At 40.9% G+C, this 25,709-nt stretch overlaps 2 protein-coding genes across 4 annotated transcripts in view; one reads left to right on the forward strand and one right to left on the reverse strand.

Moving 5' to 3' along the window:
• Positions 1-15,945, forward strand: part of LOC134225105 (putative peptidyl-tRNA hydrolase PTRHD1) — a 52,512-nt gene extending 36,567 nt beyond the window's left edge. The window contains exons 2-5 of one of the 3 annotated variants that reach the window (XR_009983165.1): positions 13,602-13,741; positions 15,387-15,512; positions 15,568-15,665; positions 15,724-15,945. Coding sequence is in view for 1 of the 3 variants with exons in the window: in XM_062704889.1 (XP_062560873.1) it covers positions 13,602-13,772 (171 nt within the window). In the remaining 2 variants the exon portion in view is untranslated. Of the gene's footprint in view, positions 1-13,601; positions 13,901-15,386; positions 15,513-15,567; positions 15,666-15,723 lie in introns of those variants that run through there. The other 2 variants (XR_009983166.1, XM_062704889.1) reach the window with 2 other exon arrangements.
• Positions 14,453-15,560, reverse strand: LOC134225104 (chymotrypsin-1-like). The gene is made up of 3 exons (XM_062704888.1): positions 15,427-15,560; positions 14,792-15,363; positions 14,453-14,732 (listed from the first exon to the last, which is right to left on the reverse strand). The coding sequence occupies exons 1-3, from the start codon at positions 15,500-15,502 to the stop codon at positions 14,577-14,579; spliced, it is 804 nt and encodes a 267-aa protein (XP_062560872.1). The 5' UTR covers positions 15,503-15,560; the 3' UTR covers positions 14,453-14,576.
• Positions 15,946-25,709: the final 9,764 nt, after the last annotated feature.

Consider the following 25,709-nt stretch of genomic DNA (forward strand, 5'->3'; position numbering starts at 1 on the left):
TACCACCTACGAATTTGTGTGAATTGCTCAATGTTTATGCTAAAAAGCAATGTGCAGAAAAATCTCTCAAATTAATATTTGTGACTGATTAACAATCGATTTAATAATAAACAATTAAGAGACGGGCCAGTATAGGGCTAAAAGTCTCTCAAATAAAGACAAACAAATAAACAATTTGCTTTACTTTCCCTGAAAGTTTCATATTGCCCGTATTCGTTTCCTTCTTCTTCTTCTTCTTATTGGCATTATGAGGTATCAGGTATCAGAACGTCGGCTCAGGAGGCACGTTCCCCTCAATTTGGGAGATTTGTGCCATCGCCTTCACTGGCCTTTCTCATCATTTACCTGACGGAAAGGAAGTGAAAAGGGGAAAGGAAGAGGAAGTGAAGTTGGAAAGGAGAATGGAACCATTTATAGGAAAGCCAATTATGTAGACTCACACGCATCCAGCTAGGGACTAAAGAGACGTCAAAGACGAAACACAGAGTGCACTGTGAAAATCGTATAATGCGAATCCATATAGGTGGCAATTTGTTGAAAACTAAGTAAAACACATATTCATAACCCCATTCTTATTGAACCTCATGCTAAGGTTGAACAAGAGTAGCCGAACCCGAACGTCAAGAACGAAACACAGAGTACACTGTGAAAAACGCATAATGCGAATCCATATAGGTAACCTACACAAAGTTCATTGTAAAAAAACGTATAGTGCGAATCCATATAGGTGACAATTTGTTGAAAACTAAGTAAAACACATATTCATAACTCCACTCTTATTTAACCTCACGTTGAGATTGAACAAGAGTAACCGAAGCCGAACGTCAAGGACGAAACACAGAGTACACTGTGAAAAACGCATAATGCGAATCCATATAGGTGACATACACAAAGTACACTGTAAAAAAAACGCATAATGCGAATCCATATAGGTAACCTACACAAAGTTCATTGTAAAAAAAACGTATAGTGCGAATCCATATAGGTGAAAATTTGTTGAAAAACTAAGTAAAAAACATATTCATAATCCCACCCTTATTCAACCTCAAGTTGAGATTAAACAAGAGTAGCTGAAGCCGAACGTCAAAGACAAGACACAGACTGTGTACACTGTGAAAAACGCATAATGCGAATCCATATAGGTGACAACTTGTTGAAAACTAATTAAAACACATATTCATAACCCTACTCTTATTTAACCTCACGATGAGGTTGAATAAGAGTAGCCGACTATCTCGGAGAAGTAAAAAGTCAACTACGCCATAGCTCCGGTTAGCGCAGCGAGGGCTAAAATACTGTGTAGGGGGCCCTGGTGCTTCACAGGCTCCGTTTGCGGTTAGGTTCTTATTAGACCCCCCTAACCATTCATTCGTAGGCACGGTAAGCATAAAGCCGCATCACACCGAAAATTAATGGTCACCTGTATGATGGACTTTTACCACTGGAACAGGCAATCCGTAATGTTATTCTTAGCCAGATAACCAGCTGCCGACACCACACGGCTATCTAGGCTGTTCGTGGAGAGAAGTTGACATTGACTTTACGTCAACTCTCAATGTGGCCGAACAGCCGAACTTCTTCTTCTTATTGGCATTACATCTCCACACTGAGACGGATCCGCCTCGCAGCTTAGTGTTCATGAAGCACTTCCGCAGTTAACAACTGCGAGGTTTCTAAGCCAAGTTACCATTTTTGCATTCGTATATCATGAGGCTAACACGATGATACTTTTATGCCCAGGGAAAGCGAGATAATTTCCAATCCGAAAATTGCCTAGACCGACACTGGAAATCGAACCCAGCCACCCTCAGCATGGTCTTGCTTTGCAGCTTAAAGGCTTATTCAGTCTCGAGGTCGCCGTTTACGGAACCTTGTTGTTCCAGCTAACAGAACGTTATGTTATTTCAGTTCATTGTGCATTGGGATTTGTTACTTTCTTCGCCGGAAGTAAGTTTCAAAAGAGGCTGCATCGATGGATGTCTCATGTTATAAATAGTTAGATTAGTAGTAATAATTATGTTTTATTAAGAAACTGTGTATAAGGACTGTTCCTTAAAGTAAGTGGACACCTTTTTATGAATGGTTCAAGGTTAAAACTTACGAAAAATTCGTAATTTTCGCTCTGTGTGTAAATAAATTGATTACTTTTGCAGCACACCTGAATAATTTGGAAAAACCTTAGAAATTCCGAACGATAGGTCGGATCAGTTTATCAACTCGCAGATTAATTCTGCACAAACGGTACAGTGCATTTTGATGGACGACGAGATATACGTCAAATTGGAACACCAGTACACTTCCAGGGCCACATTTTTTCAACGCTGAACAGAGGACAGATGTGCCTGATGACGTGCGATATATCCGAACCGAAAAAATTGGGGAAAATATTTTGGTATGGCAAGCAACTCCGTATTTCATAAACAACGGTGGAAATTGAAGAAAATAATGTATCAAAAACGACTTCTAACCATCTACCGAAAGCATACGGATCCTTTATTGTTTTGGCTGGATCTAGCATTGGCTCATTACGTTTCTGCTACGTTGGAGATGCTGAAGAAGGAAAAAGTCGATTTTGTCGAAAAATGCCTAAATCCACCAAACTGCCCTGAACTGCGTCCTATCGAAAAATACTGGGCAATAATTAAGCGGCATCTTAAGGTAGATGGGAGAGAAGCAAGCTCTGTTGACTGCTTCAAGAAAATTTGGTCTGCGGCACAATGAAAAGTTACGGAAGAAGTTGTGCAGAATCTAATGGGAGCTGTCAAGAGAAAAGTTCGAGCATTCTTCAGAAAAGAGAAGTAAATATTCAAAATCACGTGAATTCGTTCATATGTATGTTGATTGTCATTTATATAAAGCAACCTTATGAATTTATTCCAAAATAAACATGTTCCTTTGAAAAACAGGTGTCCACTTTCTTCAATGAACAGTCCTTAGTATGCTAAATCGGAGGTAGTAATTATCAAAAAGATTGAAATTAAAATGAAAATGAAAGTCCATTCCCACATGAAATCAGCAAATTTAAACCACCGTAGATTTCCATTAACAACAACAAAATGTTATAACTCAACTCTGACTAGCTTGCAATTTTCTATTTCCATCCCGTCCAGAATCATTTATGTGTCCGGTCTCACACACAATTCGCCCACGGCACAACTGCATCCCGGCAACCAATCGCTTTGCTGCGACGCAACCGCTGCGCTACTGCCGACCCTCATAATGGCGGTGATCCTCTTCTGACGGCGCGTTGAAAACGTTTGGAGTTTTGCTCTAGTTTTCCGAATTTTCCGCTCTTATTATTCCACCTTCGCGCGGTCTTCTCGCACGGGGGCGCAGAAAATGTACGTCGCTGTTTTGCGTTCCTCACTCCCACGCTTGTAAGGCGTGTTTCGAGATCGTGCACAGCAGATTTCCCCCAGACGCATATTCATTGTGAAAACAAAAAAACCTTAATTCCCAGTTGAAAAAAAAATCCACGGCCGTGCAGGAACATTTCGCGATGCTATATATCGAGGTATATATCTAATATTTTAATTTTTTCATCGGTTCTTCGTAGACCGCTTATAATTTTAAGACAAACGGTGAGCCTGTTTTTTTCTAGTTAAGGTAAACAAATGTTTAATAAAAACTAGTTGACCTGGCGAACTTTGTATCGCCAAAAATTGATCAATTTTCTGATACAAGTTTTTGCGTTCACAATATGTTTAGAATACAAATCGGTTCTTCGGAATGATTTTTCATTTTTTTACAGTTTGATCATAACATATTTCTTATTAATTAAGACTAAGTAAGCATACAAAAAAATGCACAAATCGTTCTTTCTAATATCAAATGATAATGCCAACTTCGTGTTATATTATACAAATGATTAAGATTTGAAATTCTCATACAAATGTACGAAAAACCATTGCATCAAAGAGATTGGATTATGATTTAATTTGTTTTTCACAATTCATTGTGTCTAGAGATGTCGCAAATTAATCGATTACTTCGATTAATCGATTCATCGTTGTGACAATCGATTAATTTTGAATCGATTATTACCCAACGATTAATCGATTCAATAATCGAGATGAATCGTGAGTAATCGATTTGTTATTAATCGATTAATCAGAATTTTACGACATCAAAAGGATGTCGAAAATTAATTGATTATTTCGATTAATCGATTCATCGTTGTGATAATCGATTAATTTTGAATCGATTACTATACAATGATTAATCGATTCAATAATCGACAAGAATCAAGAGTAATCGATTAGTAACTAATCGATTAATCGGGATTTTACGACATCTCTAATTGTGTCGTACCGCTCAAAATAAAATCTACTCCTCCGTTCATTTTTAGTCGCAACAAAAAAAAAGAGCGAGATAGTCGCCTAAGAAAAACATACCTCCAGAAAAAAGCTACCTTGATATTTAAGGTCACTCCTGACGGAATCCAAGTTCCAAAGTGCTCGCGTTTTCGGGGGCACACCACTCGAAGCGGAAAGCAACGCACAACTGTCATTTTTGTTGATTTAATTTTGCTGCGTCGCAGCATGCGTGGAAAAAAAATTATTTAATAAAAATGACAGCTGTGCGTTGCTTCCGTATCGAGTGGTGTGCCCCCGAAAACGCGAGCACTTTGAAACTTGGATTCCGTCAGGAGTGACCTTAAAAAAAATTGGCCACCACGGGGTGGATTCTGACAATAAATGCTTTGATATCACGTGCTATTTGTACTGCGGATAAATTTTACACATCTATGAGAGCCTTGGAAAATGATCACAAAAGTTGTCATTTTATTGCAAGGCACAATAAATAGAAGAATGAAACGAATAAAAACTTGCAAAACTTGGGTTGTCTATTCTTGAATGATGCGCGGTCGTACAAATGGCAACTTTGTTTTTTATATCCAGTATTTTGCGCTCGATAATGGCGGCGTGAGTTCCTATAAATATGACATTCAAGAGGTAGAAAACATTGGAACTCATCTAGTTTGCCTTGAACGTATGAACATTTCTAGAGTGAATAATTAAATGTCAATTTCAATTTCAGGTAAATGGCTCTAATCTGGTAAAGTACATTGGGGGAAGTGTAAAAATCCACTCGAAAAACTGGAATTGTACATACTTTACAATTTTTAACACACCATTACATTGTGCAATAATATGCTTTGATACTCACACTAATACTATGTTAAAATTTGTATAATACATACACTAACACAGTTAACGCTTGAACTGTCATTTTAGGTTTCGCGAGAAGTTGATTTTTGCATTCATAAAATCAATTCTTATTTGCACACATTGTCCATTTTTCCAGTGAATTTGATTCACAGGTGATCATTTTAATACCTACCTGGATACCTGGTACCTGGTTAGCTACAGCGTCGATACACCTATGCCTGGCGTATTGTAGAGCTCCATAATCGTCGATCTTGGGCGATGTTCCTCCAGTTTTCCCGAACATTCAGAGTCCCCAGGTCCGATTCCACCGCGTGCAGTCAGCGTGTTCGTGGCCTTCCACGAAGTCACCGGCCCCTATCTGGTTCTCTGTTGAATATTGTTTTCGCTATTCTTTCTTCCGAAATTCACACTAAGTGACCAGCCCACTGAAGTCTGCCGTATTTTATATAATTCACAATATTTTCTTCTTTGTATACTTGATTCACCTCATGATTCATGCGTCTGCGCCACACACCATTTTCTAGTTTCCCTCCGAGTATTGTACGCAGCACTTTTCGCTCGAAACCCCCAAAAGCTCTCCGGTCCGCCTCTTTTAACGTCCATGTTTCATGTCCATAAAGGGCCACTGGTAGAATCAATGTTTTGTATAGAGCAAATTTCGTCTGCGTGCTGCGAGACCGAAGCTGGTTACGTAATCCGTAAATGGCCATATTCGCAGCAGCAATACGTCTTTTTACTTCATGGGAAACTTCATTGTCACATGTCACAAGCGTTCCAAGGTAAACAAATTCTTCAACAACTTTAAACACATCCCCATCAAACACTACCTCAGCACTAACACCACTAGGTCTTCCTCTATCTCTACCTGTCACCATATACTTTGTCTTGGTAGAGTTAATTGTTAAGCCTATCCTCGCCCTCTTCAGTGGGACAAAAGCCTCCACTACTGCTCTGCGGTCGATACCAATGAGGTCGATGTCGTCCGCAAAGCCCAGGACCATATACGACCGTGTGATGATGATCTGCTAATAGCGTTCTCGAGTGCAATGTTGAACAATAAATTCGAAAGTGCATCAACCTGCTTCAATCCGTCTAAGGTCACAAACGAGGTTGACACTTCGTCTGCAATCCAAATACTTGATTTAGAGCCACCCTGCGTTGCACGTATCAGTGCGCTGCTTTGAAATTAATAAACAGATGGTGAGTATGCAAGTTGTACTCCCGGAATTTATCAAGGATTATTTGCAGGCTAAACATCTGATCCGTCGTTGATCGGCCCTCACGAAAACCTGCCTGGTATTCGCCGACGAAGGACTCATCATGCGGTCTCAGTCCGGTCAACAGGATACGCGACAGGATTTTGTACACCGAGTTCAAAAGCTCTGTAATTGGCACACTCTAGTCTGTGCCCTTTCTTATATATTGGGCATATGAGGCATCCAACCAGCCGGCTGGTCATCCAACCAGCCGCCGGCAGTTGTTTAGCGCATCTTTATGCGAACTCAGCGCACCACTTCCGAAGTTGGGCAAGTTATCTGTATCTCGAGAAAAATCCCACTTCGGTATAAAAGCGTACTAACTTTGTTTCGGATAGACAATACAATGGTTTGCTTTCGCCGAACATCTAAACATAATTGTCTACCTTACGGCTTCCACACACCATACACCATTTTCTTCATAATTTTTCAAGAAAATGATTCAATTAGTGTATGAATAAAACGAATATCATATTCCCGCTTCTATTTAGTTCTATCAGCATTCGCACCAATCATTTACAAACATTTTTTCATGTAATAATAAAAAGATAGAATGAACCGTTAATCATAAACTTTTAACATCACTTCGTGTGAATAATTTTAAATATTCATCTGTAATATGATACAGAAAAAGTTTTTTTTCCAACTCAGGAAGTTGGAACACGTGAGAATTTTGAGAGGATTCGCAACAGCTGATATAAAGTGGAGAAGTGGAGTCAAACGCCCGTACCAAACATGAACTTTCAATGTAGGCAGCGTTGAAAAACAAACATCCTATAATTTTATGGATGATGACGTAATAATATCAGGTAGTAGGCAGAGATCGTACCAGTGTTCGTACGTTTCGTTTCTGTGAGACGAAAACAAGCGATTTTTAGGTCGAAGGAGAATCTTTTTTCAAAGTCTGTGACGAAAAACATCTTTCACTCGCTACTTTTTTCTCTAGAACAAGCCTGAAAGATAAATGGAAATCGTGTCTACTTGATAAAATTCTTCTCTCGTTTCATCATTCTTATGTCTCAATCATTTTTCATGAAAATTTTGGTGAAAATTTATATTTTTTTTTATCGTAACGGGATTCAGACCCAGAACATTAACACTGGGTTACGCTCATTCTAGCCACACCACCACATCGACTGCTTGTTGGACATAGGTTATTTGATCCATGAAGGCTACTCATGTTTGCATTAGTGAAGGCATGAAATGGATGAAGTAAGTAAGAAAACGAGCAAATTAACTTTTCGCAACACAGACAGAGAGGAAAAAATATTATTATTATTATAATCTTTATTAAAGAGGTTTTTAGCCCAAGGCTAGTTCACCTCCGAGAGGGAAAAATAGTTATCTCTCATCAATACTTTTTTCTTTCCCGCAAAATGATTTCTCGTCGAAAATCTGCGTGAGTGAGCATCCTATGCTCGTGTGAATAAGTGAGCATTGAGATTCCTGGTTCTTAAGGTGATTATACAATCAAGCCATGTGGTGAATTTCAAATTCACCACACGGTTTTCTACTCCTATTGTCAAAAGTTCAAAACCAGCGTAATATTTTTTGTACAATACTGAAATTAAAGTCGATTGCTTAGCATGAGTAATAAAACGATCTACAGATGTTGTGATTCCCATGGGCGTTGTTGTTCTCTCAATTCGTGCTCTTGAAAAATCACTAGAAAAAGCACGTGGTTCCCAAGATGGCCGATTTGTGGCTTTGTTGTATAACCACCTTAATGTGTGTGTGTGTGTGTGTCATCCTCTATCCCTCACCCAGCTGGGGGTGTTGGTCAAGTAGTACTACGAATAATTTGATCGTATCTCATGCTCCGTAATGGTGCCCTTTTCGTTATGAAGACTAGTGCTGTAAAAAGGAATCACTGCTGAAGCAAGAAGGCTGTTTTCAGAGAGTGTAGGGGATGGGGATGCACTAGCTAACCATAACAGGTACAGCAAAACATCACAAGGACGCCCTTATTCGTACTGACTACTCAGGGAGTAGAAGGTCGAGAAGAGTCACCGCTGCCAACCAAAGCGTGAACCGGATACCTGGGACTCCCACAATATCCGCGGCGATAGTAGTAAACGATGCCCTGTACGTATTTAGTTTGCAATATATGAGATATCAAAAATATAATACAATTAACTCTCTAATTCCCAAGATCGCCTTTTGACTGATGTTTTAGTATTCAAATAATTATAATTCATAATTCATTTTGTTGACATTGAAGTCAATCAATGTGAAGTATTTCAAAGTAAATTGAAGCTTAATTAGAATATCATAGCAATTTTTATGAAATGTTTATTTCGTGAGTTGGTTTTATTTTTATTTTTTATTATTCAATTTGAGGAGTGGAACAGTGGAATATTGGTGGTTAGTAGAGGAAGTAAAAAATGGTTTTGAGCGGATACGGACATTTGGGTCTTAGGGCCGATTTCTTCACCTCCGCTTAGTGCTTAAACCAGGTTTAAGCGTATGGGTAAGCACCGCTTAAGAGTTAAGGTCACTCCTGACGGAATCCAAGTTTAAAAGTGCTCGCGTTTTCGGGGGCACACCACTCGATACGGAACCAACGCACAACTGTCATTTTTATTATTTCACGCATGCTGCGACGCAGCAAAGCTAAATCAACAAAAATGACAGTTGTGCGCCGCCTCTGAATCGAGTGGTGTGCCCCCGAAAACGCGAGCACTTTTAAAATTGGATTCCGTCAGGAGTGACCTTAAGCGGAGGTGAAGAAATTGGCCCTTAGAGGGTTAAAGGTAACAATTGGAACTTTCTCACCAAATTCAAGTGTCCGTTTGATTATTCTCTATCAACCAGCTGCGCAATTCAGCAGGACGCCAACAACTACGACTACAGAAACGATTTTTCCGGCGATTTTCAGTAGATGCTAGGTAGTATAAGTTAAGGAGTTCGTTTCAAGGATGTGTCCTTTTTGTCATTAATTGGTAACATTCTTCGGCTGTGTGCAATCACTATGTCAGCTATAAAACTGTTTCTCCTTCCGGACGCGAAAAACTATTCTTGATTATCACTTAGAGTGAGAAAACTATACTATATATACAGGAGGAAAAGCGGGCGAGAAAAAAAACGTAACAGAAAAATCTTGTGTCAACCGTTCGCGGCGAAGCCTACTCGATGTTTATGCAAAATACCAAGCAAGTAATTGCCTAGAATAAGTTTTATAATCGGCTTTGCAATGCTCCTGAATTGTTTAAGCTTTGGAAAAAAATAGGGTATCGCACTACAAGAACAACACAACTGCCATGGTTTCAATAAGCAGTAAATTTCAGCCAATAATTTACATTAAGCAATTCGTTTGAAAAATGAAGAACATGTAGCCTTTTTGCAATTGCAGTTTTTAATACAGTTTTCATTTTTCTAAACTTGTTCACTTGCAAATAAGCTAAATATAAATAATCGGATAATATAATACGATTTTTGATTAGCATGTTTCCAGGTAATCGTGCTTTTGGGGGAATCTAGAACGCACTCTCACAGATAGTGTGCGTGGTAGCATCTTACATACAATCAATTAGAATCCACGCTCAATAAGATGTTTTGATTTTGTCCATTTGTTTGCATGCTGCCTTTATTCAACGCAAGCAAAACTGCTTGTAATACAAACAGCAACCCATCCTTATCTTTCGTATGTCCAAAATCAACAATCTTCTTCTTCTTCTTCTTCTTCTTATTGGCATTACGTCCCCACACTGGGACAGAGCCGCCTCACAGCTTAGTGTTCATTAAGCACTTTCACAGTTATTAACTGCGAGGTTTCTAAGCCAAGTTACCATTTTTGCATCCGTATATCATGAGGCTAACACGATGGTACTTTTATGCCCAGGGAAGTCGAGACAATTTCCAATCCGAAAATTGCCTAGACCGGCACCGGGAATCGAACCCAGCCACCCTCAGCATGGTCTTGCTTTGTAGCCGCGCGTCTTACCGCACGGCTAAGGAGGGCCCAATCACTCGTTCCAAATGGGCTAAGAAAACATCCACCTGAGAGCCGTGGTGGGGGACAATGGGTCAACATTTGGTCCATTTCGCTCGAGACTTTTGTAAACCAATTTGTAATGAGATATTGTGGACATTTCTCGTCGTTTTTTTTTGCTGTTTGGCGTCAAAACCAAAAGTAAGCAAGCAGGCTGGTGGAATAATTTTCGTTGGAACGGCAATATATGAAGATTTATAACAATCAATGTTCTCAATCGCAGCATATTAGGCCAAGGTTTGAGCCATATACCCTAGATGCGGAAATTCGTTTATTATAAAAAAGAGGTGGAAGACCTCAATCGAAAAATAAGAACTTTTTTACGAGAACCAATCTTACGAGATGAACCAGCTATATGTTGAAAATTTCAATACTAATAAAATAAATGAGAACTTTTCCAATTTCTGATGAAAAATTTCTGCGATACTATAATTAAAAAAGCGACAAAATGATTTATATTTAGTTATTACCAGCTTGGTCCATGGTTGTGCAGTTTGCGGAGGGTCCTCAAATCGTCCTCCACCTGATCGATCAACCTTGCTCGCTGTGCACCTCGACTTCTTGTTCCCGTCGGATCCATTATGTCGAGAACTATTTTCACTGGATTACTGTCCGACATTCTGGCTATGTGCCCGGCCCACCGCAGTCTTCCGATTTTCGCGGTGTGGATGATGGATGGTTCTCCCAACAGCTGATGCAACTCGTGGTTCATTCGCTTCCTCCACATACCGTCCGCCATCTGCACCACACCATAGATGGTACGCAGCACTTTCCTTTCGAAAACTCCAAGTGCGCGTTGGTACTCCACGAGCATCGTCCAGGTCTCGTGTTCGTAGAGAACTACCGGTCTAATAAGGGTTTAGTAGATAGTCAGTTTTGTACGGCGGCAAACTCTATTCGATCGGAGCGTTTTGCGGAGTCCAAAGTACGTACGATTTTCTGCCATGATGCGTCTCCGAATTTGTCTGCTGGTATCGTTATCGGAGGTCACCAGTGAGCCCAACGCGATATTGAATAGCAGACACGAAAGACCATCACCTTGCCGTAACCCTAAGGCGTTTCAGAGGGACTCGAGAATGACCCTGAAACTCGAACTACGCACATCACCCAATCCATCGTTGCCTTGATCAACAGTATCAGGCTATCCGGAAATCCGGTTTTGTGCATTAGCTGTCATAGCTGGTCCCGATCGATTGTATCATATGCGGGTTTGACGTCGATAAATAGATGATGTGTGGCACGTTGTATTCGCGGCATTTCTGCAATACCTGACGTACGGCGAACACCTGATCTGTAGTAGAGCGTTTACCCATAAATCCCGCCTGGTACTGCCCCACGAACTCTCTTGCAATTGGTGTTAGTCGGTGGCATAAAATTTGGGAGAGTACCTTGTGATCGCGCGGTAGTTGCTACAGTCCAGCTTATCGCCCTTTTTGTAGATGAGACACACGACACCTTCCATCCACTCCTGAGGCAGAACCTCATCCTCCCAAACCTAGGTAATTACCCAGTGCAGCGCTCTAGCCAGTGCCTCACCGCCGTGTTTAAACAGCTCTCCTGGTAGTTGGATTTCCTAGAGATTCGGAGCCGGAAGTCGCATATCCTGCGCGCGAGCTTCTAGATTCATTACCATACCGCCACCGTTGTCTGCCATATCGCCATTCACGTGCTCTTCGTAGTGCTGCCGCCATCTTTGGATCACCTCACGCTCGTTTGTAAGAAGATTCCCGTTTATGTCCTTACACATATCCGGCTGTGGCACGTGGCCCTTACGTGAACGGTTTTACTTCTCATAGAACCTTCGTGCGTTATTAGCACGGTACAGTTGCTCCGTCTCTTCACGGTCTCGAGGGAAATCTAGTTTTGTCTGTTTCGCGCCCGTTTGTATCGTGCCTCGTTCGCCCTCGTCCGGTGTTGCAGAAATCTCGCCTATGCTGCATTCTTCTCCTCAACTAGCTGCTCACATTCGCCGTCATACCAGTCGTTTTTCTGATCCGGGAGCACCGTGCCTAGTGCAGTGGCTGCGGTGCTTCCAATGGCGGATCGAATATCTCTCCAGTCATCTTCAAGAGACGCTTGTAGCCGCCCAATGTTTAGCCGCGGCAGACGACTCCGACGCGTGTTGTACACCGTCGAGAGTTTTGAGCGCAGACATACTGCAACGAGGTAGTGGTCGGATTCAATATTATTACTGCGGTAAGTGCGTACGTTCGTGATGTCGGAGAAGAATTTGCCGTCGATTAGAACGTGGTCGATTTGGTTTTCCGTTACTTGATTAGGTGATTTCCATGTGGCTTTGTGGATATTCTTACGGGGAAAGAAAGTGCTTCGGACTACCATTCCGCGCGAGGCTGCAAAGTTTATGCATCGTTGGCCGTTGTCGTTCGATACTCCTACCTGAGCGTTCATGTCACCGATGACGATTTTGACGTCCCGCAGTGGGCATTCATCGCATGTCTGCTCCAGCTGTGCATAGAACGCTTCTTTCTCGTCGTCGGGTCTCCCTTCGTGTGGGCAGTGCACGTTGATGATGCTATAGTTGAAGAAACGGCCTTTTATCCTCAGCTTGCACATCCTTGCGTTGATTGGCTGCCACCCGATCACGCGTTGGCGCATCTTACACAAAACTATGAAGCCGGTTCCCAGCTCGTTGGTGGTGCCACAGCTTTGGTAGAAGGTAGCCGCTCGATGCCCGCTTTTCCACATTATCTGTCCTGTTCAGCAAATCTCCTGCAGCGCCACGACGTCGAAGTTGCGGGGAGGTAATTCATCGTAGATTATCATGTCGCAACCTGCAGAAACCTAGCGACTTGCAGCTCCAGGTTCCAAGCTTACGATCGTGATCCTTTATTCGTCGCCTCTAGGTCGTTGCCGATTATACCGAGTCGTAATATCTTCTATGTCGTTCGTAATGGTTGTTTTTAAAGGCGGCTTATTGCGCCTGCGCAAACCTCTTGTCTCGTCGAAGGGCCGTCGTATCAGGTCTAATACTCTCGACAAAATGATTCTCTCGTTATTTTGTATGTGTATTGCTACCCTTGGAGATATGACTCGCGTTTTGCGAACAATTTTCAAATGTCTAATTCGTGCGAACATCGTATCTCGGGTTTTGAACATGACCCTCCGCACGAAAAGAAATCTAACATCTTATAGCACCATTTTTATTTTCTTCCTTCATTTCAGGCTCCGGACGTTGGCAAACTGAACAGCTTGGGCGAGGTGCTGCAGCAGAACGACATTAAACATAAAGTGTGGATCGAACAGCCGGAAAACATTCCCACCTGCATTGCACTGAAACCCTACCGGAAGGAGGATGTTCATAAGTATGTTAAGAAATTTAAACTTCTTAGTTGAGCTCTGGTCATATACCAAGCTATATAATTGAGGTATATGATAAGTTTTCATAAAGGAGTACGAATGTTTGCAGCAAATGTTAATAAATATTCCGAGTTGATTGCGAAGAAAAACGACAAGAAACAGAACAGTGTCAGTGCGTGGTTTGAAATCATTTATAAATTGTGTAAAACGAATTGTGGTCTGGAGGTTACAGAGGGGGGTTCGATGAAGTTGGTATGCTTTTTCATCTTGCACATTACGTAACAAGTCGACTTTTTTTTTAAGATTTCGGAACACCCAGCAGCGATATAATTATTTCGGGAGACGCATTTATATCGCGAACGTCGCACATGCACATTTTTCGTTATTCTGTTATTTTGCCTTTCTGTTGGAACGTAGAGCTCGGCGCTATGTTTGTGACCTCCCACACAATGCGACATTCTTTTGCGTGATTCATTTTTATTTTTGCGTATAGATGTGCCAGCTAAAATTATTATGGTTTCACTAGCTAGAACATACCGAAATAATATATTTTCGTTAATATTGACTTCACTTGTAGGATAGATTGGGACTTTAATAAATAGATTTAAAATGTTCATGGTTATGGTTATTCGATCTAAATTTATATTAGTCCAACATTGTGATCTCCGGGGTATTTTCTCCAGAATCTTATGCATGTGTAGGGCCTAATGTTCAATAATTCTAAAATTCTCGGTTTTTTATTTATTGAAATATGTTGCATTTTGAATCATTTTTCAAAACAACTTGTTTATTTCCTTTCAAGTTTAGATTCGTTACAGGGACCGTTGTGTTTCAAGTCTATTAACATACTGCTGATTTCTTATTCAAGTCAATCCATGCTTTGAATTTAGACACCCGCGTGTACACATCCGGCAACCCGAATGCGCAGACTTGAGCTCCGTAGTCTACTAATCCCACAAGCTCGCCGCCACAAACTAGCGGACCACCAGAATCACCCTGTAAATAAATAATATTATCAATAATTATCCTAATACGTTTTGGAAAATACGGCTTACCATACAAGCACCTTTTCCAACTTTTGTGTACGTACAAATCTGCTTAGGATGTACTTCGGGCCAAAGATCTCGACATTTTGCGTTGCTAATCGTTTTCAACGTGACCTTCTGTAAATCCTGTGGCTCTGGACCGATCCGTTGCGACGTTGTGTAGCCCCACCCAGATAAAGTGCATTCTACTCCTGCACCTACCTGGTTGTCGGAGTACGTAATTGCTGTTACATTGGGTCCAAATGTGAAATCTTCTACAACATAGGCTATTCCGATTTCACTCTTTTGCGTCGAGAGAAAGTCCGAATGAATTAATGTCCTGGAAACCATATGCCGCGTTCCTTTGCTTCCATTATTGCGAAGGTCGTTCGTTCCGACTACCACCGAAAGATTGGCAGGCTCGTGTTTATGTAGGCAATGCACAACCGTTAACACAGATTTCTTGGAAATAATAGCGCCTCCGCAAATGGGCACCCATGCTAGCTGCCCGGTCTTGCTGGATTTGGTCCAATGTTGCAGAGATACTTGATATGGAATATGCTCCTCCGCTTTTTGTCCTCCAACAATTTTGGCACCATTTCCTGAAATTTAGAAACAATTTTAGGAAATTAAAACGATCCGTAACATGTGACCTGAACATGAACCATTGACAGTTACTACAGTCAGACTGTACATCAACAGAACACCAAACAGTGAACTACGTAGGGTTAGATCTATCATGGCCGGGAAGGTGAAATGCGTTTAGCAATTCTGTCTGTTCGATAATTATTCTCCGCTATTTACAGACTATAAAACACTGGAAAACTCGGGGTACGGAACTGTCGTCGGGATACCGTCACAGGCATTTATATAGTTTTGCAATCTGCTTGGATAGTTATAATAAGTATATGCAAAATACGCGAGCGAACGAACTGGTTTGCCAAACTTTGTTATCATTCCAGACTGTCAACGCACCTCCGATTTATAGCGGAAGCCTCCAGTAAAATTCCTTCTTGTCTGCAAAGGTTGGTTCTATATTGCACACCATTAGTTTTTTTAATGACGACCTACCCAGAATGGAGATGCCAGCTTACCCGGCCTGGACGAAGGAATTAAGTGTAGCAGAATTTATGTATTAGCGATTAAGATTAAAGGTGTCATTAGACGTTGCTGTTGAGCATAGACATTCTGCAAGTGTTCTCCTCACCGGCTTGAATTGTTTGTCGTTCGCCTAATCTAAACCGTTGCACGGTGGACAAAAACGGACCCAAATTCCCACATAATTAATCCCGCTTCAACAAATCAGTAATATATAGGGTATCTGTTCTATTATTAATAACATGCTCCTATATCAATAACATTCGCAAAACAGGCAATTTAGGCTCAATTTGTGTCGTGTTTCCGGCGTGCTCACTTCTAAAAAAATCACAAAAATGAGAAATAAAACAATTTGCGTACCAATACTTTTTTTCTTTGAATGGTATTGATTTGGTTCAGTGGCGTAGCCAGAAAATTGGTCTGGGGGGGGGCGGGTTTTCTGAACATTTTATTTCCACCAAAAAAAAATTCTTCTGAAAATTTCGTCTCTTGGGGGGGAGGGGTTTATACCCAAAACCCCTCCCGTGGCTACGCCACTGATTTGGTTACATGGTCTGAATTCTAGGAACAGTTCCCCTATATGTCCCCTTTCACAAAAACTTCATAGAAATCATTTGGTTCTGTGTGTTTGTCTTATCTTGTATCAGGAATTTCTATCCTGCATTACAATAAAACAATCAAACACTAATTCATCAATAACATAACAATGCAGGGTTCAAAATGGCTGAAATTTTCACAGAAAATGTATTCGTTAGCACTTATCATTCCAGCAAAAAATCATCAAAATCATTTGAGTAATTCAAGTTATTGCTTTAAAATGAAAAATAGTGATTTTTCGCTTATTTCTCCAAAAGCATATTTTCATTCCTACCTTGAAATTAAAATAATTATCATCGCATAACATGTACTATTATATATGCCGAATATAAGCAAAGTTCAACAGTTAAGAACTGCAGTATAATGAAAATTGATAAGATAAATATAGAACCATAAGATGAAACGAAATGAAAAGAAAAAAATGTTACCATTTTCCCCCAACTACACCATAATAAATTTGCATTGCATTAATATTCAGTAACGCGCTGCTACAAAACATATAATGGTGGTGCAAATTGTCGGATGGTGATTTGATGATGTCGGGCTACATGATTTACAAATGCGTATATGGTAACATCAACATAACTTAGAAGGCTCGAAGTTTATAACTGCGGATGCCTCAAATGAATACATTCGGAAACCCTGGAAGAGCTTCCGGGGGAACTTTTTTCATGAAATTTCCAAAAGGAAACTTCCGGGCAGACTTTCTGGATGAATATCTTATTTGGAAGAAAAAATGTATTATTTGTTTTATTTGTCTTATTTTTTTATTTCTATTATTTGTCTTATTTGTCTTATTTGTCATATTTCTCTTATTTGCCTTATTTGTCTTTTTTATCTTTTTTATCTTATTTGTATTATTTGTCTTACTTGTCTTACTCGTTTTATTTGTCTTATTGAGCTTATTTGTCTAATTTCTCTTATCTGTCTTATTTGTGTTATTTAACATATTTGTCTTTTTTGTCTTATTCGTCTTATTTTTCATATATGTCTTATTTGTCTTATTTGTCGTATTTGTCTCATTTGTCTTACTTGTTTTATTTGTCTTATCTTATTATTTGTCTTAATTGTCTTATTTGTCTTATTTATCTTATTTGTCTTATTTCTCTTATCTGTCGTTTTTTGCCTTATTCATCATATTCATTTTATTTGTCTTGTTTTTTTATTCTGAAGTCTTAAAATTTTAAAGTCCGGTGACCCTAATGTTCTCATATTAAAAATTCCATTATTCAAAATTCTGAATCATGCTGGAACTGAAAATTCAAGCTGCGTGCAGAACGACGAATCCTTCCTAACCGAACAATTTCATGCGAAGCAAAATAAAAATTCCAAACTGTGGAATATACGGTCGTTGGTATCTACATACAAAGGATGAAATTCTGGACATATTTTTGAAAACACGTCAGAATTATTTCGATCATTGTGTTATCCATATGAACTAAGTGTCATGTACCATCCCTAAATACTAAGAGTGCTGGAAAAATCGAGTTTTGCAACGAGTTGCACACGCTATTTTTTGCAATGACGAAAAGTGTAAGGTACCCCGGGGCAAGTGAAAATACGGGGTAAGTGGGTACTATTGCTGCCGATTAATCGGTGAACGTTTTTAATGGTAACAATCTGTAACGATGTTTTAGAAAGATGAAGCAGAATTATCAACGAATTCGCCTGACAAAAAAAATGGAATCAAAACCATTTGCGGCACCATACTAATGGTATTGTTTAATCATGACTTTAAACTACTGGCAAAATCTATTACTTTTATTTTAATTCAATGGATTTCCAACAAAATAGTCGTTTCTAAATTCATCATTGATGTGGAAAGTGAATATTTTGAGCAATTAAATAATTGTGTGACGTTGAAAACGATTTAAAAGTTTTGATTAAAGCCAAAATCTGCAATTCTCACTTGCCCTTAAGTTTAAACATACATGGGGCAAGTGGGATATATTTGATAGAGCTATTTTACCTGTTTTTAGATTGTTTTCTAGTGAAAATTAACTTCGACACTTATATATCTGAATCAAATGCAGTTGATATCGTTGTTAAGAAGTAGTGTACAGTTGATTTATCAAATGTGTATTTTACTTTCTGGAAATTATCTTCCTCATGGAAAAGAGCAATGGTTATAACTATGCGAAATTTTCCGTTTACAGTGCAAACAATCTATTTATTCTACAATAGATTATTTTCAAACTTCGCATCAGATTAACAGATTTTCAGATAAATAAAGTGCTTAAGACATAAATTGGCCATTTCGTTCTATTACAAATTTACAACACTGCGGATCGCCTGAATAAAAACGTTCCTTTTGAAGTTTTAATTTATGTAATTATTTTAGAACACAAATCAGAGAAACATTCATTTGAAAAGTAAACAAAGATTTGCTCATCTCTTCCATCTAACACATTTGGTAAGAAAGTTAGCTAAAGGAAAGCAAGACAATAGCCAATTAAACAGTAAACCGGCTATTGTCTTGTTTTTATATTTGCTTGTTATTATATTTTACATTGTAATCCCTTTCTTTTTGCAAAAACAAAAGTCTGACAAGCAATAAACCTCCATCCATGATCTGAAATACTACGACTCAGAAATTACATGAACATTATATCTTCATTCTTCAAATTAGTTCCGTTCGACAGTATAAAGCAGAATAGGTCCCACTTGTCCCGTTTAAAGGGGTAAGTGGGTTCCACAGGTAAATTTATTTATGTCAATACCAATATTTTTGTAACTGAATAAATGGCTTACAACACGTTTGCACTTCAACAAGGGAAGCATATAATGATATATCCGTGGTTAATGTCCTGAAATACCATGTTTTCTAAGTAGGCGCTAACGATTTTGCTGAACTAGCGTTTTTGTAGGTCCGGGGTACCTTACTTTAATATGATAAATCTATACCAAAATTATACAATTGAATTTCAATTTACTCCTTATGATCATTGATCATTCATTCCAGTAAATTATGTTGGCAGAGAACAATCAGATTCTATGTTATCGTGCCACATTGCATACCTCGACAAGCTATGAAGCGCTAGAAGGACTTGCCTTTGGAAAATTTTGATGTCATGTCCAACAAGCTATTTATTTTTTACGAAACGCAGAACATACACTATTTGAACACTCACCCAAGCTAATTCAGCAAAATATGGTCATGTAACTACTTCACTATCGATGGTTTTTCATTATAGCACCCAAATGAGTGCTCTAATGAATTTTATGCAACCCATTTGAGTTGCATAATGGTCATTAAATCACCAATTCCGTTGGTATGGAAAAGTAGGCCGTTTTATCATTCAAAGACGAACTGTAAACCAGGTATTATGATCAGGAATTGCAAAAAATAATTTTCTGTTTCACGACCGTATTTTGCCCAATGATTCGCCTACTTTAAGCGTGAAAGCGGCACACTAGGAGTTAACTTTCTGAAATCAGTATGGACAAATTTCGCGCCAACCCTTTTATGGGGCTGGCAGCACTATCTCAGAATCGAATGAAACTTGGTGGGCATAAAGATATGGTATTTCTATACCACTCTGCATACTTGGGTTTTCAAAAATTGTCAAGACTAACATTTGATAAAGGCCTTGGAAAATATCCAAAAAATAAAAAACCGATTTCTACACTAAAAAAAAATGTTTAAAAAAACTAAAATCGATATTACAAAAAAACCTCAGAAATTGATGAATTTTTTTTCTGCAGATAGGTATTTCAATTATCTAACTTTTCTGGAAATAATGTTCCTGTGACATATTTTAGAAAAAAAAGTTTTTCTAACAAAAACTTTTTTCATGTCGATATTGAGTGAAAATTTATCAGCGTGTTTTATGCCTACAGCGTCAAATATAGGTTCAGCAGACTATCATCAACCAACGACACAAATTGGACGTAAAAAAAATTGTTTAGAAAGCAATTTAGCATAAACTAACAAACTCTGAATATTTTATATAGTATGGCGAAAGGCATCTAAAGTTTAATAACTCGAAAATAATCACCCTAATCGAAGAAATATTTGGTAGGCGTAGTAGCAGATACCTTGTTGTTGAGAAAACTTGCGTTAGATGTCTTTCGCCATACAAACTTCAGGTGGTTAACTCATGCTAGCTATTTTTACATATACGTTAGCGCCTGGATACGGCAGTGGCGGGTAGGAAACCAACCACTGTATGTGATTCATTCATTGAAAATATGTCGAAGTTTGCAGAATGGATGTTGCGGTGCATTTTCGGGCAGCAGGGACTATGTCCAAGGGCTTGACGATCCCTCCCCAGGCCATCTGCGAGTTGTGGGGCTTGCCTAGGATGTGGTGGGGTTTGACAGTGGGCCCTGTTAAACCTCTAAAAAAGCTGCATGTATCCGCAAGTAGGCCCCACCAAAGCGACCGTGTGCCGCTCAAAGCGCACAAGCCCAAGTCCTGGTGTTAGGTGGGACGCTAAACAGCCCTGACACGACGGCCCTCCGACGAGACAGGAGGTTTGCGCTGGCCCAATAAGCCGCCTAGAAAACCAATCATTACGAACAATATAAGAGATAATGCGACTCGATATAATCGGCAAAGACCTAGGCGACGAATACAGGATCACGATTGGAAGCTTGGAACATGGAATTGCAAGTCGCTAGGTTTCGCAGGTTGCGACAGGATGATCTACGATGAATTACATCCCCGCAACTTCGACGTCGTGGCGCTGCAGGAGATTTGCTGGACAGGACAGAAAGTGTGGAAAAGCGGGCATCGAGCGGCTACCTTCTACCAAAGCTGTGGCACCACCAACGAGCTGGGAACCGGCTTCATAGTGCTGGGTAAGATGCGCCAACGCGTGATTGGGTGGCAGCCAATCAACGCAAGGATGTGCAAGCTGAGGATTAAAGGCCGTTTCTTCAACTATAGCATCATCAACGTGCACTGCCCACACGAAGGGAGACCCGACGACGAGAAAGAAGCGTTCTACGCACAGCTGGAGCAGACATACGATGGATGCCCACTGCGGGACGTTAAAATCGTCATCGGTGACATGAACGCACAGGTAGGAAGGAGGAATGTATAGACCGGTCATCGGACCGGATAGTCTGCACACCGTATCGAATGACAACGGCCAACGATGCATAAACTTCGCAGCCTCCCGCGGAATGGTAGTCCGAAGCACCTTCTTTCCCCGCAAAAATATCCACAAGGCCACATGGAGATCACCTAACCAAGAAACGGAAAACCAAATCGACCACGTTCTAATCGACGGTAAATTCTTCTCCGACATCACGAACGTCCGCACTTACCGCAGTGCGAATATTGAATCCGACCACTACCTCGTTGCAGTATGCCTGCGCTCAAAACTCTCGACGGTGTACAACACGCGTCGAAGTCGGACGCCGCGGCTTAACATTGGGCGGCTACAAGATGGTAGACTAGCCCAAGAATACGCGCAGCAGCTGGAAGTGGCACTTCCAACGGAAGAGCAGCTAGGCGCAGCGTCTCTTGAAGATGGCTGGAGAGATATTCGATCCGCCATTGGTAGCACCGCAACCGCTGCACTTGGCACGGTGCCCCCGGATCAGAGAAACGACTGGTATGACGGCGAATGTGAGCAGTTAGTGGAAGAGAAGAATGCAGCATGGGCGAGATTGCTGCAACACCGCACGAGGGCGAACGAGGCACGATATAAACAGGCGCGGAACAGACAAAACTCGATTTTCCGGAGGAAAAAGCGCCAGCAGGAAGATCGAGACCGTGAAGAAACGGAGCAACTGTACCGCGCTAATAACACACGAAAGTTCTATGAGAAGTTAAACCGTTCACGTAAGGGCCACGTGCCACAGCCTGATATGTGTAAGGACATAAACGGGAACCTTCTTACAAACGAGCGTGAGGTGATCCAAAGGTGGCGGCAGCACTACGAAGAACACCTGAATGGCGATGTGGCAGACGAAGATGGCGGTATGGTGATGGACCTGGGAGAACGCGCGCAGGACATAATTCTACCGGCTCCGGATCTCCAGGAAATCCATGAGGAGATTGGCCGGCTGAAGAACAACAAAGCCCCTGGGGTTGACCAACTACCAGGAGAGCTATTTAAACACGGTGGTGAGGCACTGGCTAGAGCACTGCACTGGGTCATTACCAAGATTTGGGAGGAGGAAGTTTTGCCGCAGGAGTGGATGGAAGGTGTCGTGTGTCCCATCTACAAAAAGGGCGATAAGCTGGATTGTAGCAACTACCGCGCAATCACATTGCTGAACGCCGCCTACAAGGTACTCTCCCAAATTTTATGCCGTCGACTAGCACCAACTGCAAAGGAGTTCGTGGGGCAGTACCAGGCGGGTTTTATGGGCGAACGCTCCACCACGGACCAGGTGTTCGCCATTCGCCAAGTACTGCAGAAATGCCGCGAATACAACGTGCCCACATCATCTATTCATCGACTTCAAAGCCGCATATGATACAATCGATCGGGACCAGCTATGGCAGCTAATGCACGAACACGGTTTTCCGGATAAACTGACACGGTTGATCAAAGCGACGATGGATCGGGTGATGTGCGTAGTTCGAGTTTCAGGGGCATTCTCGAGTCCCTTCGAAACCCGCAGAGGGTTACGGCAAGGTGATGGTCTTTCGTGTTTGCTATTCAACATCGCTTTGGAAGGGGTAATACGAAGAGCAGGGATTAACCTGAGTGGTACAATTTTCAATAAGTCCGTCCAGCTATTTGGTTTCGCCGACGACATAGATATTATGGCACGTAACTTTGAGAAGATGGAGGAAGCCTACATCAGACTGAAGAGGGAAGCTAAGCGGATCGGACTAGTCATCAACACGTCGAAGACGAAGTACATGATCGGAAGAGGTTCAAGAGAAGACAATGTGAGCCACCCACCGCGAGTTTGCATCGGTGGTGACGAAATCGAGGTGGTAGAAGAATTTGTGTACTTGGGCTCACTGGTGACTGCCGAAAATGACACCAGCAGAGAAACTCGGAGACGCATAGTGGCTGGAAATCGTACGTACTTTGACTCCGCAAGACGCTCCGATCGAATAGAGTTCGCCGCCGTACCAAACTGACAATCTACAAAACGCTAATTAGACCGGTAGTCCTCTACGGACACGAGAACTGGACGATGCTCGTGGAGGACCAACGCGCACTTGGAGTTTTCGAAAGGAAAGTGCTGCGTACCATCTATGGTGGGGTGCAGATGGCGGACGGTACGTGGAGGAGACGAATGAACCACGAATTGCATCAGCTGTTGGGAGAACCATCCATCGTTCACACCGCGAAAATCGGACGACTGCGATGGGCCGGGCACGTAGCCAGAATGTCGGACAGTAACCCGGTGAAAATGGTTCTCGACAACGATCCGACGGGCACAAGAAGGCGAGGTGCGCAGCGGGCAAGGTGGATCGATCAGGTGGAAGATGACTTGCGGACCCTCCGTAGACTGCGTGGTTGGCGACGTGTAGCCATGGACCGAGCCGAATGGAGAAGACTCTTATATACCGCACAGGCCACTTCGGCCTTAGTCTGATTAAATAATAAATAATAATAATAATATGTTGCGGTGCAATCGTGTTGGCTTGACAAATGGATTGCGAGTGATTTGACTATGCGTCCAATTTGGGAATCTCGTGCTCATTCAGTAGCCGCTAGGTTGCGAAGACCGATAGAGGTTCTTCGTAGCTTAGTTGGTTAAAGCACCAGTCTAGCGTACTGAGGGTCGTGGGTTCGAGTCCCATCGAAGGGAAATTCTTCTTCTTATTATTGGCATTACATCCCCACACTGGGACAGAGCCGCCTCGCAGCTTAGTGTTCATTAAGCACTTCCATAGTAATTAACTGAGAGGTTTCTAAGCCAAGTTACCATTTTTGCATTCGTATATCATAAGGCTAACACAATGATATTTTTATGCCCAGGGAAGTCAAGACAATTTACAATTCGAAAACCGCCTAGACCGGCACCGGGAGTCCCAGCCACCCTCAGCATGGTCTTGCTTTGTAGCCGCGCGTCTTACCGCACGGCTAAGGAGGGCTTCGAAGGAAAAGTGGTTACCTACAATACATTTTTCAAATCAATATCTTCCACATAATGTTCATATTCACATATGAGTTTTCAGAACATTCTTAATTCATGTCCAAGGCTCCTTTTTTAAGTTTTCTGAAAAAAATGGACGAAAAACCAAACAGGGAATGACGACTGAAAGTTTTTTAAACTATACTTGACGAAAAAAACGACAATATTTTCGAATCCTTGAAAAATACTCAATAAGGATCGAAAAGTTGGAAGAAGAAAACGTATACACAAGATTCTGTTTTTACACGATTTACATTTTCTCAATTTTGCACTCATCCTGGGTGTTTAACGCATATTAATTACCATGTGATTTTTCTTTGAGTTATTTAGGATTTTTTGAAACATGTCGCACAGATTTTGGTAGCAAATTAATGTCACACGCAGCCTCGTCCAATGCCCTCCGCTTGAAGATCAGACAAGTTAGAGATTCATCTGCATAGCGGCGTTACGTATGGGGTAGATATCTCGAGACCAAAAGAGTTTAGTAATTTGCCGTCCTCGAGAACTGTAAGATTCAGAAAATTGCCGGCATTTGTGAAGTTGATCGAATGGTAAGCACCATTGTGATGAAAGCTACATAAACATGGAACTCAACCTTTCAGGTTAGATATATTAAAATCTGTAAGATTTAGAAAGTTTCCGTCATCTACAAAGTTATTTAGATGTTCACATCCGATGTAATGGAAAACGATTAACTTAATTCAATGAAGTTACAAATCTCGAAATTTGTTAGATTTAGAGCGTTGCCGTCTTGAGCAAAGATGCTCTTTTGGTAAAAACCATTATGAACTTTTTTTCATAATTCAACCGTTCAGCGACGCTAGTGTAAAATTAATTCCCGTTAGATTGAATATCTCGAAATCTGTAGAATTTAGAAAGTTGCCACCTTCTAAAAAATCCAAGTGGTAAGACATTGTTTTATTGGAAACTTCAGTTTGGAACAGCTTGGCGTCAATAATGTAAAGGAAATGTAAGACAGATTAGAAATGTAAGAAAAACCCTGTAAGATTGAGAAAGTTGCCATCTTCTATTATTATTCAGATGACAAAAACCATTGTAGTGGAAGCCAGTTCAATTTGGAATTCGCTTGGACGCAGTATAAGGAATGGTCTTCCGGGTAAGACATTTTAGAACCTAAAAGATTTTTAAAACTACTGTGAGAACTACCCCAGATATTTCGGAATCTGTAATCTCA

This window comes from Armigeres subalbatus, chromosome 3 (genome assembly GCF_024139115.2).
Source record: "Armigeres subalbatus isolate Guangzhou_Male chromosome 3, GZ_Asu_2, whole genome shotgun sequence".
NCBI lineage: Eukaryota > Metazoa > Arthropoda > Insecta > Diptera > Culicidae > Armigeres > Armigeres subalbatus.

What these genes read in the sequence shown, in the direction of transcription:
- LOC134225104 (XM_062704888.1), bottom strand. Translation starts at nt 15,502, where the DNA reads ATGATAGATCTAACCCTACGTAGTTCACTGTTTGGTGTTCTGTTGATG. An exon ending in GACTGTAGTAACTGTCAATG is followed by an intron (nt 15,364 to 15,426) that starts GTTCATGTTCAG and finishes TCTAAATTTCAG; the next exon opens with GAAATGGTGCCAAAATTGTT. An exon ending in TTGGAAAAGGTGCTTGTATG is followed by an intron (nt 14,733 to 14,791) that starts GTAAGCCGTATT and finishes ATTTATTTACAG; the next exon opens with GGTGATTCTGGTGGTCCGCT.